Source organism: Vanessa atalanta, chromosome 21 (assembly GCF_905147765.1).
Source record: "Vanessa atalanta chromosome 21, ilVanAtal1.2, whole genome shotgun sequence".
NCBI lineage: Eukaryota > Metazoa > Arthropoda > Insecta > Lepidoptera > Nymphalidae > Vanessa > Vanessa atalanta.
The window spans coordinates 4319062-4335788 of record NC_061891.1 but is presented as its reverse complement, the minus strand read 5'-3'; the positions used below and the strand labels follow the sequence as shown (position 1 = coordinate 4335788).

The 16727-nt window shown below is 33.5% G+C and overlaps 1 protein-coding gene across 5 annotated transcripts in view; it reads left to right on the top strand.

The window, feature by feature from the left end:
• Nucleotides 1-16727, top strand: part of LOC125072184 (AF4/FMR2 family member lilli) — a 208551-nt gene that overhangs the window by 169561 nt on the left and 22263 nt on the right. For all 5 annotated transcript variants that reach the window (XM_047682709.1, XM_047682706.1, XM_047682707.1 and 2 more), the window contains exon 9: nucleotides 578-635. In XM_047682709.1, coding sequence (XP_047538665.1) covers nucleotides 578-635 — 58 coding nt within the window. The remainder of the gene's footprint in view (nucleotides 1-577; nucleotides 636-16727) is intronic.

Here is a 16727-nt window from a genome sequence, read left to right as displayed (position 1 = left end):
TAAAAGGGGCATAACATCTCTGTTCCTAAGTTTAGTTGCAAATTGACGGGAAAAAAACTTCAAAAACCCATAATGTGGTGAAAAGCCGATACACCAGCAATGCTTTCCTTAAAATGGAAATTAGAGCAAGTCATACGGCTAGCCCTTGAAAGTCTGTGGAATCCCATTTCTTGGGGTATTATAGAATACACTGCGCCGATCCCGAATCAATGGGATAAGAGCAAGTGTGTGTGTGTGTGTGTTGTGTAATGATGACTTATTAGTAGGCTCGGATTTAGGGGAAGAGAATAGTGACTTTAAGCTCCGGGCAAGAAAGGGGCTTTCACAACTTTTGACTCTAATTTTTGTGTTGAATTTAAAGACAAAAAGTTCTAACAAGAGGAATTTTATTTTAATTTAATTACAATTGTTAATTAATTAACTTATAAATTATTAAAAGAGACAAAAGAGATAGTTATTTTTAAAAAGATTTTTGAAGTACCGATACGTAATTCTGTACACATTTTCAAAGCTCCAGTAATGGTACACTAATGATTGTAATGTATTCGTTTTATTTATATAAATAATATTCCCACAGGTGCAAGAAAATACCCAGCTTACCAACAGTGAGCACAAAACAACGCCTACAAAACCCGGTAAGTAATTTTTTTTAATGTTCATAACATGAATCTCGATCCTTGTTTTCAATCACTTATGAAATTATATTAGGACACTTTCACAAACTACAACACACACACGCATAAAACATACATTCATATTCATTAGATACGTTCAAGTGTGAAAAGTCTGATCTTTTTGAGGTAATTTACAGCATTATCTTCGAATATGCAGTATATGTATAGTTGTTCGATAGATTACGACTTTTATTGTTACAGAAAAGAATATAAAAATACTTAATAAAATATATTATACTAGTTGTCGCCCGTGACCTTGCTTGCGATTTAGGGATTGGTCGCGAGGTTAGCCTTAGAAAAGTCCTTCTTTATAGTACAAGCTTGCTTCATATTCATTTTTATCAAATTCGATTCAGTGGTTTCGCTGTGAAAGAGCAACAGACAGACAGTGTTAATTTCGCATTTAAAGTAATAGTATAGATTTTTCAATGTCTACATAGTCATATACATACAGATAAAACTATTGTATGTTTATTACAGAATTTAAGTACCCAGTACCCTGAACTCACGTTTTACATTTAACTGGAGTTCAATATATGAACATGAATAAATTAAAACGTTAAAAAAAAAACATTAAACGATTAAAACAACCACGGTGTGCATGTTACGGTTCGATGTATAATTTTATGTAGGCTAATTATTATGTATCTAACAATTCCTTTTGAATGATCGTGCAATACAAACAAACATACGGGAGTGTTCAGTAGTTAACTTGTATGTAAAAAATTACTTTTAAAATCCATTAAGTATAGTTTACATATTATGTGTATTACTTAATACACATAATATGTAAACCAAGTGCTTTAAGTTTGACAAGTTAATTATGTCTAGACTCGTACAAGTTAATAATTGCGTACCTATGTATATATTTTTAAAACGTAATTTATTACATTTTAATGCATTATAGTTCATTAATATGCGTTATATTTAGTCATATTTATAAAGAATAATTATAACGTATATACATTGTTTAAAAATATAATTGAAAACATATATATGTTTTATATGCTTTGATTTATTGTGTCTTGTGAAAACATATTATTATACTAAATAACATTAGCGCATAATGAATAGTAAAACGTACAATATAACTACTAATAATAACAAACTAAATCAAATTTACGAGCTGATTTAAAAAAGTTGATTTTATATAACCGAATTGAATCGGTTTTTAAGGGTGCACGATTCTATAAACTCGATGTGGTCCGGCAATCGTCGCGAAATGTTTGAAATGTCGGCGTCCAAAGGCATCGCAATAAAAACCTAAAACGCCTATTTATCCGTCGGCCTAATTGGCTACCTCGACTACCGCCGAGCGGCGAAAAAACCGAAGAGTCAACTTTGAATGAACATTCGCCGTGCACTCAAGAAATAGAGAGTTGTTAGCGATTTTACTTTTTTTATGTCCCGACGGATTTTATTTATGTGGTTTCTATTATTACATGTAACTTTCACAGTTATAATGTATTTGAAGATATAATAGTTAAAATATATTATAACTTGAATATAAGACATAGTAGTAAAACTGCAAAGTACAGTCTCGTTCGCTGCTCTACAAAGCGTTCCAACTTTTCGAACCGCTAAAAGAACGAAAGTGCTACTTAAGCTTTTTATAAAAAAAAAGTACGCACTCGCTAGCGAATAAAAGTTATTTAACGAATCCACTTTGCGTTTAATCATTGCAATGTCAGCAAAAAAAGCTTGTCGAAAATATTTACACATTTTATGTAACGTTACGGTCGACTGGGCGAGGAAATAAAAGTTAGAATGAATTATTAAAGGCAGTTTACACGTATCGCGGGCACAGATCGCCAGCGCCACCTGTCGGCGACGCGAATAAATAAAATAAAACAAAACAAAACGGACTGCGCACTCTGACGTCGTGTCGCGGCGCGCGATAAACTCATAAAATAAACGTGGCCGCAAAAATATTTGCTTCGCTAACTGAATAATAATGAATATGAACGGACTCGAGTCCACAGCGGTGTGCACCGGCTTTATCTACAATCTACTTCGCTTTCGCACGCGAACGCAATTCGTTTCCGCTCGTGATAAAAGCGAATTTCGCTTACATCTAGACGACGAAGCCTAGTTTCGTATGGTTAGATTCTATTGGAATTTTTACACGGTCGGATGAAACTCGTACTAACTAGCCGCCTGAGTGATTGTTCTATCAATATATTATTTTTAGACAAATCGATTTTCAAATCCACGCTCCCTGATTGGTTTTTATTGAGATTTTTTAAGGAATCTTCGAATATGCATATGAGATCGGAGTGCCATCATTACACGGATTATTTGCGTAACTCATCTCGTGGAATTGTGGGCCGAGATTGAATGTTAACAACTGCCCACGCACGCGATCATTCATGAATTTGTAATTTTTGTTTGGCACGATTAATACCTTCGGCGCGTTTTTTCGTTTCCATCGAAACTTATAAAAATAAAAACATATTTTATAAACGGCGAATTGATTCTGGTCGCTATGATGCGAGTCATTTTAATATTGGACGTTTGCGCTGTCGTTCAAAAGTTTTATAGTAAGATATACACAGCTCGTTCAAACAAATCCAATGCATCCATATTTAGCCATACAACTGCAGCGACTATCAAAAGAGCTAGACGAATGAATGCTAACGTGCAATTTTTCGTTTTTCCAAGTTGGCAAAACTGATTCGATTTAATATTCTATTGGTTTTGTTTCAGCTACGATAGATAGCGGCACTCGGAATAGGTTCGAATAACATGGGGCTTCGTATGTGTGTGACATGACGCCGGGGGCCCGTTGTTCGAATTAGATCCACTTTAGCCGAAAACTCGCTATTCTTTTTTAGGTTCAAAACTTAAAATCATATTCAACTCTCAACTCTATTCCGAATACGTTAAGAGTTAATCGTGATAACGTGACCGTGTTGTTAGCAAAAACCTAAAGTTTAAATTGATAGATACCTTTGTTCGTTAACTGCAATCGAGATGTTAACGAGTGAACCCTTTTTCCGTTTATCGGATTTGGGATTTAAAATTGCGTGTTTTTTTTTTACTTTGAACGACGATAACAATAGGACTGACGTTGAACCAATTTCTTCCCGAGGAATTGTATAAAATCAAAAGAATAGAATTGAAATTGGGTTTACGTTTCAGTTCTATAATGTTTGCAAATGAAATCAATACTAAAACAATTACTAATAAAATATTCCTTTGTCTCAGTTTCCACTACTACCGTAATTATTCCATGTATGTGTGTCGTTAATGTGAGTACGGCAGAAAATATAAACCTGTTGTGAAAGTCGAGGATAATGAATTTGCTAGATTAGTAGACTGTGAAACATAAGTAAATAGAAATCAAAGTTTTCGAAGATAAATAGAGGAGCTACCGTAAAATATACAAAGAACGTACAACGCTAATATTATATAGAGTCAAATATTAATTTGAACCGTTCTTAACTCTGTAATAATAATGATTGTATACATTTCAATTAATCTTCTTAATACATAAATATTAATTTTGTTGCCTCTATGAGTTGTTAAACTCATCAAATGACATCTCCGATTTTAATGAAATTTTGGTGATATGTGCTGCGTGTGCCAGCGAAAGACCAGACTGAAAAAAAAAACATTTTTTATATTTACACAAAGAATTAAGGACGACTTCGTTCAATGAAAACATTTCATGTAGATCCTTTTTATAAACAACTTAAGCCGAGACGGGACGGATAACTAGTATTGTCTGAATAACATTACAACATACATTAACAGTCTGTAAATTTCCCAATGCTGGGCTAAAGCCTCCTCTCCCTTTGAGGAGAAGGCTTGGAGCATATTCCACCACGCTGCTCCAATGCGGTTTGATGGATTGTTATAATATTTAGCTTTTAATCCAACCCAAATACATTCGAATTTGATTGATGTTTGAAATTTATATCGGTATATCAATTTTAACAAATTCATTCTATTCTAAATACGGCGTCCGTAATACATCTCAGAAGATGCCTCTACAGCTTCAAAGATATCGTTCGTTTCGCGTGTTCTTATAAATATGCGCCTCGTAAATATTTTATCACTGCTCTTATCATAACTGGGGCATATTTTCTTTTATACGCAATATTTTTGTAAGAACATCTTATTGGTTTAAATTTTAAATTAGTAGGAGATTCACATGCGTTGATTGGTTACCTTGGCGATGTTATTTAAATTAGTATTTATTTTAATGAACTAAACAGATCTCGCTATTAACTTTATGATGTCTGTAACTACTTCATTGTATTCATATATGCTACATTGATATTCTCTGTACGTGTTTCGAACCATCTGCCTAACGCAACATTGAATATTATATCATGTGGCTTATTAATATTGATGTTGTAGTAATTTGCATACTCGGTTTTATTGTCATCTGATATTATAAACAAAAGAACACGTGGAACAACATTAATTGATCAATTATCTAAATTTTCGCGTTCACTAAGTCTTTAACGTTCGTAAATATTATATTCAAAGAGATGTACTCATATTTTTAAGATTTTATTTTAGCGCTGCGCCGATGTGAATTGCGGATCATTTGAGTTTTCGATTTGTCTCTACTAAATACGTATTTTCGTACAATTTTCTTTCGTCGTGTATAACTATTTTTTTTTATAGGATCTTTTTTTCTATTCTACGATAATAGTTTTACCGGTATTTACGCAATTCCCTTTAACAGTTTCGGCGTGACTTATCAGTCCATTTTTCAGATAGATTTATCGGGGGCTATGGAAGACGCATCGCCTGCCCTCTCGTAAACAATTTAGAACCTACACGAGGAAAACTTTAAATATCACACAATAGTAGTTTTTCATTACAGCTTATGAATTACATATTATATAAGGATACACTCTTCTTGAATCCGTTATATTCGGTTAAGATTAATGTACGCCACTAAGCGATCTCTCTTTAATATGTTTTATTATTCTAATCTCTATTAAATCGTGACCGAAGCGAAGATGTGACCGCTGAATAAGTTTCGCCCCACCTGCGGTCAGTGGGATTTACAAAGCCGTCTGTTTCACGGTTATTAATCGCTATGACAACTTTATATCCTTGTCAAGTATTTACTGATTGTCGTTTATTTCATTCTGTTTTTATACGAATAATTCTTTAAATGTAAATATTTTCTTATTACTTACTTTACTATAATACTTCACTCGTTTCTGAAAGGTCAGGTTGACGTTTTTTCGACCGCTATTGCGTGGTGTGTTCTTAATTAATTCCTTCGACATATTTATTTTACTGTTTTTATGTGAGATAAATAGACCGACTTACGGTAAGTGGTCATCACCCTCCATTGGCACGATAAGAACTCTTGAGAACTATGTTACGTCACACCCTTCGAACTGAAAAACAACAATACTTAATATTACTGTTTTGCGGTAGAATATGTGATGAGTTTGTACCTACCCAGACTGACTTGCAAAAAGCCAGTAAGTAAAGAAAAAGTTCCGCATAGTATTCCGAATATGTGGTAGATTTTTTTTTACTATCTATAAGTATAATTCTGCTATAAATATGCCGATATTGAAAAATAAATACAATTTTTTGTTTCCTGGATATATTATTTCATTTCGATAAAAATCAATGATTTCAATCAGCTCGGTGCAACTCATCGATATTATGAGACATTCTCAATTGAATCTTTTAATTCCCTCCCTGACGAGATGCCGTCCGTTTAGTTTTGTTAATTTCCTCCAAAGCCTTCGGTATGGAAGTTATATTTATTAACAAACTCGCCTCAGTGGCCGACGGGGCTGGCTCATCTTCGTTAAGTTTTAATTAATGCGCGTAGTTTATTCACCGTTGGCTCTTCTGTCGCATGATTTACTTACAACTGTTTTAATTGAGTGTACTGTTAGTCGATGTTTCACTATTAATTCAGTTTTTGTTAATTGATTGCTTTTTTTTTTCGGAAACAAACGCCCTTGATTTTATGAATAATTATAGTGTTTGTACGTCAATTAAAAATGACGTAACGCTTGTCGTTAAAACAATACGATATTACATAATCGCAATGATGGAAATAGTTTACCACTGTTATTAATAAACTTGAGAAGGTAAAGTGAATCTTAAACGTCGACTGCGGGTTCAAATTCGTGTTAGCAACGCTGAATTTAAAGAGTGTTTTTGTTATGTTATGTTATTCATCTCGTCCTCTGTGGTAAAGGAAAACATCGTGAGGTAACCAATATCTGATAATCTACCAATCTATATCCACCAAATCATATTAGATGCGTGGCTGAATGTATTCCAAAATTCCCCCAACAGGGGAGAATACCTGAGCCCAGCAGTGGCATATAAACAAGCTGTCCCTGTTTTTAATAAGAAAATAAGTAATTACATACATATACATATTAAATTTACGTGTCACACTGTTTATTGAAGCGCCCGATATTCGTGTGATGAAATAATTTCCATTATCATTTCGTAAATAATAACAGTCTGGTATCAAATAATTATATTAATATTTGCATTATCATAAATACGTTTTATACTTAAATCGGAGCGATTCGCACGTCTGCCCATTGTTCGGGTTTCGTTCACGAAGCTTTTATCCGATAAATAATATATCGCAATTGCAAATACTTCACATTCAAGAGGAGGGACTGGTTTAGAATTGAGAAGTTAAGAAAGTGGGATGCCTAACTGAGATTTACTCCTCGCACTGCGAACTATAGCCGAGTTGTGGCGTCGCTAGACGAGGTCTTACTCGATACTATTTCATTAAGATCGATTGTTCTCCAAACAGCAGTAATTTAATTTTATAATTCCATACGTAGCCTTATCCAATCACAAATAAACAACTTTGACATTGAATTTATATGATATCATTGGCTGGAATCTTTAATAATCCATGATATACGTTTCCGATTGGTCGAAAAATTGCTTTTTGAAATGTCGACGTATTTGTGATCAATAAACATGGACAGTAAAATTAAAGTGACTTAAGTAGTTTAAAGTATTAGAGTGCTGTATTATAAATAAATATATATTCATGACTAGTTCTCGCCCGCGCCTTCACCAGTGTGTGTGGGGAGCGAAGGGATGCAGGTGCTAGGTACATTTTTCCGGGATAAAAACCACTGTGTTATTCTAGACTATATCTCTGTGCAAACAGATTCAGGCGTTCCGGCGTGATTGCGTAACGAACATCCATCCATCCAAATTTTCGCATTTATAATATTAGTAAGAACAGCTTGTAATGTATATTACGACATAGTTATTAGCAAGTCGCATGCAATATGTAAATCTAAGGGTTTATTACTTTTCCTAAAGATTTGGCAAACGATTTTGTTTAGCTGTCATGTCTCCTATATTCGTTTTTCGTCTTGCGATTCTAATTACTAGAACACACGTACTCGATCCTATTTTCCTTGAAGTATTATTGTATCCCATCAAAAACATAAATGTAAAAATGAGAGCCAAGTTAAATATTATGATATATACCTTGGTTGTTGACTTCAACGACAAAAGAAGTGAGATCTAAATTTGTGCCAAGTTAAATAGTCCTTTCTGAAATTTATTTATAACTACATAAAATATCATTTCTTCTTATAACTTGGGATAATATATTGTTGCCTAAGGTCTGACTTGGCTAGTTCTCATATACGAATTATATTGTAGCCTTCGTAAGTTCTAAGCCTTTACAAATGAATTATAAACACAAATTAAGCATGCAAATATTCAATGGTACTTGTCTAGATATGAACTCGCAATATCTGGTTAAGATTCATGTTTTCTAGTGACTGGACCATCGCAGCTCCTAATGTACGTTAATACTAACTAAGCAATACTGAGCTGTCCTCCATTCTTCTTAGATGTTCTGAGTTATAATTTGTTATTCTAAACACAAACTACAATTTGTGTTTATAAACATATAAGAACTAGCCAAGTCAGACCTTAGGCAACAATATATTATCCCAAGTTATAAGAAGAAATGATATTTTATGTCGTTATAAATAAATTTCAGAAAGGACTATTTAACTTGGCACAAATTTAGATCTCACTTCTTTTGTCGTTGAAGTCAACAACCAAGGTATATATCATAATATTTAACTTGGCTCTCATTTTTACATTTATGTTTTTGATGGGATATCACTACTTTTTGTATATAAATTATTAGTAGGTACTTATTAATAACAAAATTATTTCCAAATGGTTTTTGTTAAGCTATTCTATTTTCCTACGTTTACGGGGTATAATTGTCTTTTTTTTTATACTTTCTTATTTTCCTTGTAGGTACCTCTGAAATGTTCGAGTGAATTGCCTATACAGTGTCCTGATTTTTTTTACGCGTTTTCTGTTTATACTTAATTTGGCCAAGTAGGGGTGGTATAACGTGCGCAGACGGTTTTACTCTACAATAGAGCTCTCTTGTGTCTTGATTTGACTTGGACCTAAATTGATAAGATGTACTAGATCTAAGGTTTTAACTCTGGAGAGGCCAACGTAAGCCTGCTCTTTACTTAATATAGAGGAGCCTATGTCGAAAAGAGCACCGTCAAAGCGAAGGCCTTGTAATTTGTGTATAGTAGTAGAATATGCTAAGCAAATAGAGAATTGTTTCCTTTGAACATATATGTACATTACTTCATATCTGTAACTTAGTTTTGACTTCTAGTTCGCAAATTAAAATATGTTTAAATTGAATCGTTATTTTACGTGTGCTATTGCTGTTGTCGACGTCCCCAATGTACCGAAATGCCTATTATTATTATTTTTTTAAGTATAATTATTTTGCACCATTGATGTGCGCTAAATGCTAGTTAATAACGTAATAAATACGAAAGTCGGCTATACTCATAAGTACTAAAACGGAAATATTTGGATTTAAAAAACTTAAGGGTGGTATTCAACTTGTTATATATTCACGTGAAGACCTTAAAATCCACATTAAGACCGGCTGTCATAAGTTTTGATTGCTGGTTCTTACAATATTTTTTTTATTACAGTTATTACAGGAACTAAGTATATAAGTGTTCCTAATAGACCCAATAATTGGAAAATTATAATAAAAGATAAAAAATTACCAGTTTCAGATTTTTTCCTTTATATTAGCCTAATTATCTACCTGCATGCCAAATTTGAACTTTCTAGGTCACCTGGAAGTAGGATATAGTTTTGATCTATAGGTCAGTCAGTGATAAAAATGACGATTTTTAGACGTTAATATCTAAATAACCGTTTGAGATGCGTTTATGAAATTAGGAACACATATGTATCTCGCGAGTCTCAATATATGAGCCAATTTTGACTCGTTTATGTCAAATAGTTTTTGAGTTATGAGGAGGTCAAAAGTGGCTCCAAATGGTTCGTGTAATATTACACACGGTGCTGCACGCCAGTTCTGCTACTAGAACTTGGCTGACACGCTACCGCGTGTCTAGATGTAAGTTATGAATTGATCATTCTAAGAAGGAACGGTACGATCTCACAATCCATTAAACGCCAACGTTACATAGCCCACGGTACTGACAAAAACATCTTTTATATATCTATCAATATGTTCGTCCTATTCAATACTGCGGAATACAGACATAACTATGTAACTATTCAATTGTTTACTAGCCGTTACTCAGCTATCTTTTGTTTTTCTTATATAAAAACTCGAATAATTTTCTTATTTATTTTACAGTAATCTAATAGATGTTGTGACCACGTACAATACAATCATAAGTAGGCATGATTAAAGTTATTCAAAAGCAAAACATTAGGCTTCCCTTTATGCGTGTAAATAAAATAAAAATAGAATACTTTATAGGCAACGTAATCCAGAACAGATTTCAATAGAGGCGATGTAAATACGACGCTTTCCTCAATATGCCAATTTAATCGTGCGGCGCCATCTATTGACCCGCTCTCACCGTGGCGTAGCTCGGGTTGGGGGCGTCCCCCCACCCACTACGACGTACGAGAACGTATACTCGTAATAGTGACGTGATTGCTCGACTCGCTACAATGATTCGAATAGACTGCGCGCGTAAAAACAATCGAGTCTCATTATTTTAACAACCTAAAGCTAAGCTCAAAATGAAATACAATAACTCGCTTATGATATTCGTGATATTCATGATGTTTTTGTATGTGTTTTATTACATTACATTATATCTGTTATGTATGTAGTTATGTATGGTTAACCCTTAACTAAAATCCCGATTTTATTTTGTGATTCTGTAAACATCGAAGTTCACAAATCTCTTTTCTTTATTCATAAAATGCACCCGTGCGAAGTTGGGCGGGTCGCTAGTGTGACAAAAAAATATTAATTCATTTATTCTTTAATTCAGCCCAACACTATTAAATAAAAATATACCCATAAGAAAATACCTCACAACCTTATTTGGGTAGGGAATCGCTCGGTGTTGTTTATTGCTTAATTACTAAATACCAGTACTTTAGGGTTACTTTGAAACGCTTGAATCTTTTTGTTTTCATTAGAAACTTACGCAAATATTAACTAATTATTACTACTTACTAAATTATATATGTACGAAGAGTATTTTAATAATTCTACATGTATATATTTTATTTAATATAGTATATAAACAATAAATTTTCGTAATTTTTAGACGCGTTTAGGCTTGAATCTAAGCGGGCTCCATGGGCCAAAAATAATGTTTTTTAATTACTAAAAATGTTAGTGACAAGCTTTTCAGTTCCCCTCAAAATTCAGGTCAACGTTTACGGCGAGTTAAATCAACATCAATTAAATTATGAAGGGTTTAAGGTACAAGCGGCCGCTCCGCTGCGCACTTTCGCAAATCTTGACGAAAACAAAGTGTTCGGATTATAAACGACTTATTTACTGAGATTTTTAGAAGTAATTTAATTAAATGGTTTGAAAAATTTATATATAAGTTCAATGTTTTCATTATACATTACTTTTTTTCTCTCTTTTATGATTCTAATCGAAAGAATAGTGTTATTAATAGATCTGTAATCTACTCATGGTTCCGAAAAACTGCACCGAACCCGCCACTGTCAATCTTTATGTAATATGTGATGTATAAAATAAATCAGAAATATATTTTTGTTATAATACAACGTGCTACTTAATGCTATTGGAACACGGTCTAAATCGTATGTCTTCCTGACTGATTCCGGAAACAACGGAGATTAACCATTGTTAACTATTTTTTCATAACGTCACTCCGAATGACATGTACGAGTGTTCCTCGGGGGAGAATGGGGATGAGGTGATGTAACGAGTGTCGTGTAATGGTGGGATTCGGTGGGAACGGTCCAGTGTACGACGTGCGACGCATCATAATGTCGACCCACATTCGGCCATGCATTCTACGTAGCGACTAGCGAGGCTTTGATGTTTTTACTTTTGTTACAATTACACCTTTCCCACGCACATTTGGTAACTATTTAATCGATTATATATGTAGAACAGAGAAAAATCATTACTTCTATCCTGATAAGGAATCTTGGTTAATAATTAGAAGATCATAAGCTACGTATGTTCATATATTTCGATAGTAATAAGTAAATTAAAACAAAAGTATTTTTTTAAAGCAATTAATTCATACGATTAGGCTGTTATGATGTAAGTTATTTTTACATTATATTCTTAACGTCCGTAACGAGTAATCGCACTCCAGTGTAATGGTTAATATGGTGTCAATAGAACTCTTTATGGAAAACAGATTGTACTATTTTTTAATTTCACATTTAATAACAGTACTCTCATTCTGACTTTTTATTACAAGGCATATTCGTTTCGTTTCAGTTACGAACATTATTATTTTAAATATTTTTTTGTTTTAATAATGTATATAATTTATAAGTCCGAGTTTCTTAATTAAATAACATTTTAATTAAGAAACTCAGTAAGAAAGAATATTTAGGTCGCGAAAAGTATTATAAAAAATAAAATCGTCAGACCTCAAATGATAACATAATATCGTTCTTAATAAGACTATATAAAGTTCTATCAGACGGAATGCAGTTGTGTATGCATAGTGGTTACAAAATAAAACGTCATGTGATTATTGTATGATATACACTATGCGGTCGAATGTAAATTCCCGTAGCAATTCCATATCTAAGCGCCTCGCTTTGTTTAACCTCTCTAAGCTCCAATATGAAAGACGGTTCTCCCCACAAGGACGCCATAGCCCCCCCTACCTAACACCGAATTAGAAACGTTCCAACTTCTACCCGTTTCTAAAGCATTTTAAATCTTATACCACATCAAGAAAGTCCATTTTACCCCAACGTAGGTGGACACTACTAGAGAGGATAATAAACGCATTATTTACACGACGAAAATTGAACTTTATCGAATCTTTCGAGTTTTCTTTCTTGTTAATATTGAACCGAGATTTTCGTAAGATGACGGCCTATTTTTCCGGTTACAGTCGCTCCGTTTGAAACCATTTTTTCCCCTTAAGAATGCTCCCAAGTGGAAGTTTTTAACGTACATTTTTCAGCTTAAGTTTTAGTTTTTAGCGGTTGATTTTATTTAACCTCCGAGAGAACTTTAACGAGCCTATTAAAGATTGAGTGGAAAAATGTTTGATGGACGATTATTTTTCATTCGGTTCGTTTGTAATCAGATGGACCGCCCGTTTCGGAATGTTTTTCGTATCGCGTGTCTCTGAGTATGTCGTATTGTAATTAAATCAATTAAGAGTGAAATTTTCGTGAAGTAATCTGCGGCCGTCGGTATCGTGATCGTTTACGAACGAAAAACGAGAAGACGTTGTTTTAAAATCAATTACAAGGAAATCATCCGTGTTTTTACACCTCGTTTAATGTACAATCGTTAAATATTTGTTTTGCGTTTGTAGATGTACATCGATGTATCGGTACAGAGTTTACGATTGTTAATTGCTTTTTTGTTCAAAGTATTTCTCACTAATCGTGACCTTAAACAAAAGCTGATTAATACTTGGAAGTACGTATAAGTATATATCTTTCTCTGAAACACGAGAACCTCATACAATGTTACACGGGCTTTGTTCACAAACTTGTATGTCATCGTTTACGTTTAATCGATTCTTAACTAAATTTATATTCGTGACTTATCTAATTTTACCTTACGATACGTAGGTGATCATTTAAATGCGATAATGAACTATCGATAAAAGATTTTTCTTTTATTCTATTAAAGATTAACATTTTTAAGGTGTAATAAAACATATATTAAAATTCGATTCAATTAATATATAATATATTTTTCATTTCGAAATATACACAACGTAAAATCAATTTGTATTCAAAGGAGTCAAACCTTTTTTTCCATTACACTAATCTCCTTACCTACACAAACTCGAATCGTATCGTGTTGTATATTCATACAATCAAATTCATTTCACAATGCAACCCATTGAATTTATTATTATTTACCTGACATCTTCACTTGGTTATATTATACATGTATGTAATATAAAGTTAAATATTAACCGATCGACTTCAGAAACCGATGTTGAATATAGGGAATTGATATTGGAGCCGTCGGCTTTAATCGTCCAAGCGTAAATAGACTGTATTGAATTAGAATTGATGTTAAAATAGCATGATTTATTCAATGAACTGATAGTTGAATGCGAACTAGCTTAAAGCATTCGGTACCGTATATGTCATATGCGGTACATATTGTATCAGAAGCTATCGAAATATCAATGTAATTTTTAGTTACCACGTAGATGAAACCGCTTGGATAAGATTACTGTCCACTTTTTACACACACAGTATAAAGTCAAAGTCAAGTCAAGTTTAAAATAGAATTAAATTCCTACTATAAAAGTTTTGTAGGTTAAAAAATAAGTGGTGTTTTATGGAATTTGTACATCGTGCCATTTCTATAAATATCCTCTGTGAACACATTTAAGCTCTGTATATTCGTCCGGCGAACGTTTCCCTGTGTGATACACACGCGAATTAATTGCCAGCTATGGGTAGAGACGGCCATTTAATTTTGTAGGGTGATATTAATTTCATAGTAGCGATTTTGGCGTATTCATGTGTAAGAGACCCTCTGACATGGAAGAGTTAGCGATAACGCCGGTAATGTCGCCTGTTAAGTGTTAGTAAATTATTATTTATAAACGTTTTTACTTTTTTTATTTGTTTCTCGATAAAGTTAAAAGGTCACAATGAATACAGTTTATTGGCTATAACCTAGTATAGGTTAAACATCGTAAAATAGTACATAGTACATATTGTTAGGTATAGCTAATTTGCGGTTTTTCTGTTATTAAAATAAATAAATAAATATTGGAGATCATCACATAAATTACTCTGATCCCAATGTAAGTAAAGCATTTGTGTTATGGAAAATCGGAAGTAACGATGGTACCACAAACACCCAGATCCAAGACAACATACAAAACTAATGAAATTTTCTACATCGACTCGGCCGGAAATCGAAGCCGGGACCTCGGAGTGGCGTACCAATGAAAACCGGTGTACACACTACTCGACCACGTCGTCAAATTGTTGTGTTATTGTATAGTTAGGCCGACAGGTACCTCTTGGTAAGTGGGCACAACGCCCATAGACATTGGCGCTATAAGAAACATTAACCATTCCTTACATAATCAGCATTGGCGCATGCCATCATCCTTGGGAGCTAAGATGTTATGTCCCCTGTATCTGTAGTTACACTGGCGCAGTTACCCTTCAAACCGGAATACGAAAATACTAAGTTTCGCGTTAGAATAGCTGATGAGTGGGTGGTAGCCCTAACACTATGTTAGTAACTGCTTTAGCAATCATACGTCATACATACAACTTATTTAATAAGGGAACGCAAAAAGTTTTTAACGAATGATTTTTATTATGACTATTGATTACATATCAAAGTTATTATCGATATTAATATATTTATTTCGAAAAACTAAGATATTCCTAACAAACACTGTTAGCCGCTTCAAAACGTATTTTAAGTGATGTTACACAAACCTTTGTGCGTCTTGTGCACTGTCTTTATTAAGACTGTCTTGTTTGTCTGATTAAGTTAGTTAGTATAAATACTGTTAAATGATTGACTTACATTGCACCCACACACAGAATCACTCGTTATCAGGTTGCACATTTGTCCGTGAGTGTTCGTTATCTTCCGTAAATTGAAACAAAAAAACGGCATTCAGTCGTGCGATGGAATCTATTCTCACAAATATAGCTTAGTGATGTTTCGTTGATGTGATCCGAATTTAGAAACTAACGATTTACAGCGATCCGTATCGGTGGTTTTTGTTCTCGTTTGTTTTCATATATTTTCAGTTTACGGTCAGTGTGGTTTTAACGTGGCTGTTACGCACGTAGATTAATTACATAATTACATTAACGGATACGTAATGGCCGGCCGTGTTTGCCATTCGATTTTATTATTATAGAAAATAGAGAAATACAAAAATAAAATTGAAATATTAGTATAGTCATTGATCGTGTATAAATCGTAAATAATTCTAAAGATAGATAAATTTAGTAGTTATAACAAGTATGTCGCAGTACAGAAGTCTTGTTTAAAATTCGTAGACCGACTGACCGATGGACCACCCGATGGGACAGTAATTGGTCACTACTTATTTATTTATTCACTTGTAAGAAATATGAACCATCCCTTACATCGCCAATGCGCCACTAACCTTGGGAACTAAGATTTTATGTCATTTGTGCCCGTACCGACTTACACACTCTTTAAACAGAAATCTAACGATATTACATATTGCTGTACGGGCTTGCACCAAGACGTAGAGTATATAAGATTTATATATTATCGAGCACAAATTTGACAAATCTTTTTAAATTCAAGATTTGGGTTTTGACGTTAAATGCCGACTGCATTGCAAACCCTCTGGATTTTTTACGACAGTAACTATACGTTGATGGTACTATGCCTAGAACCTTCATATAAGAACCAACTCAATCGAATGAACGATGCGTGAACGCATATAATACGTACGTGAATAATTTTAATTCGTGGTTATAAATACGTATAAAATGAAAAAATTCAAATTAAATCGCTATATTGTTTTTAGCCTTGAGGTATATTAAATATAACTTATCTCTGAA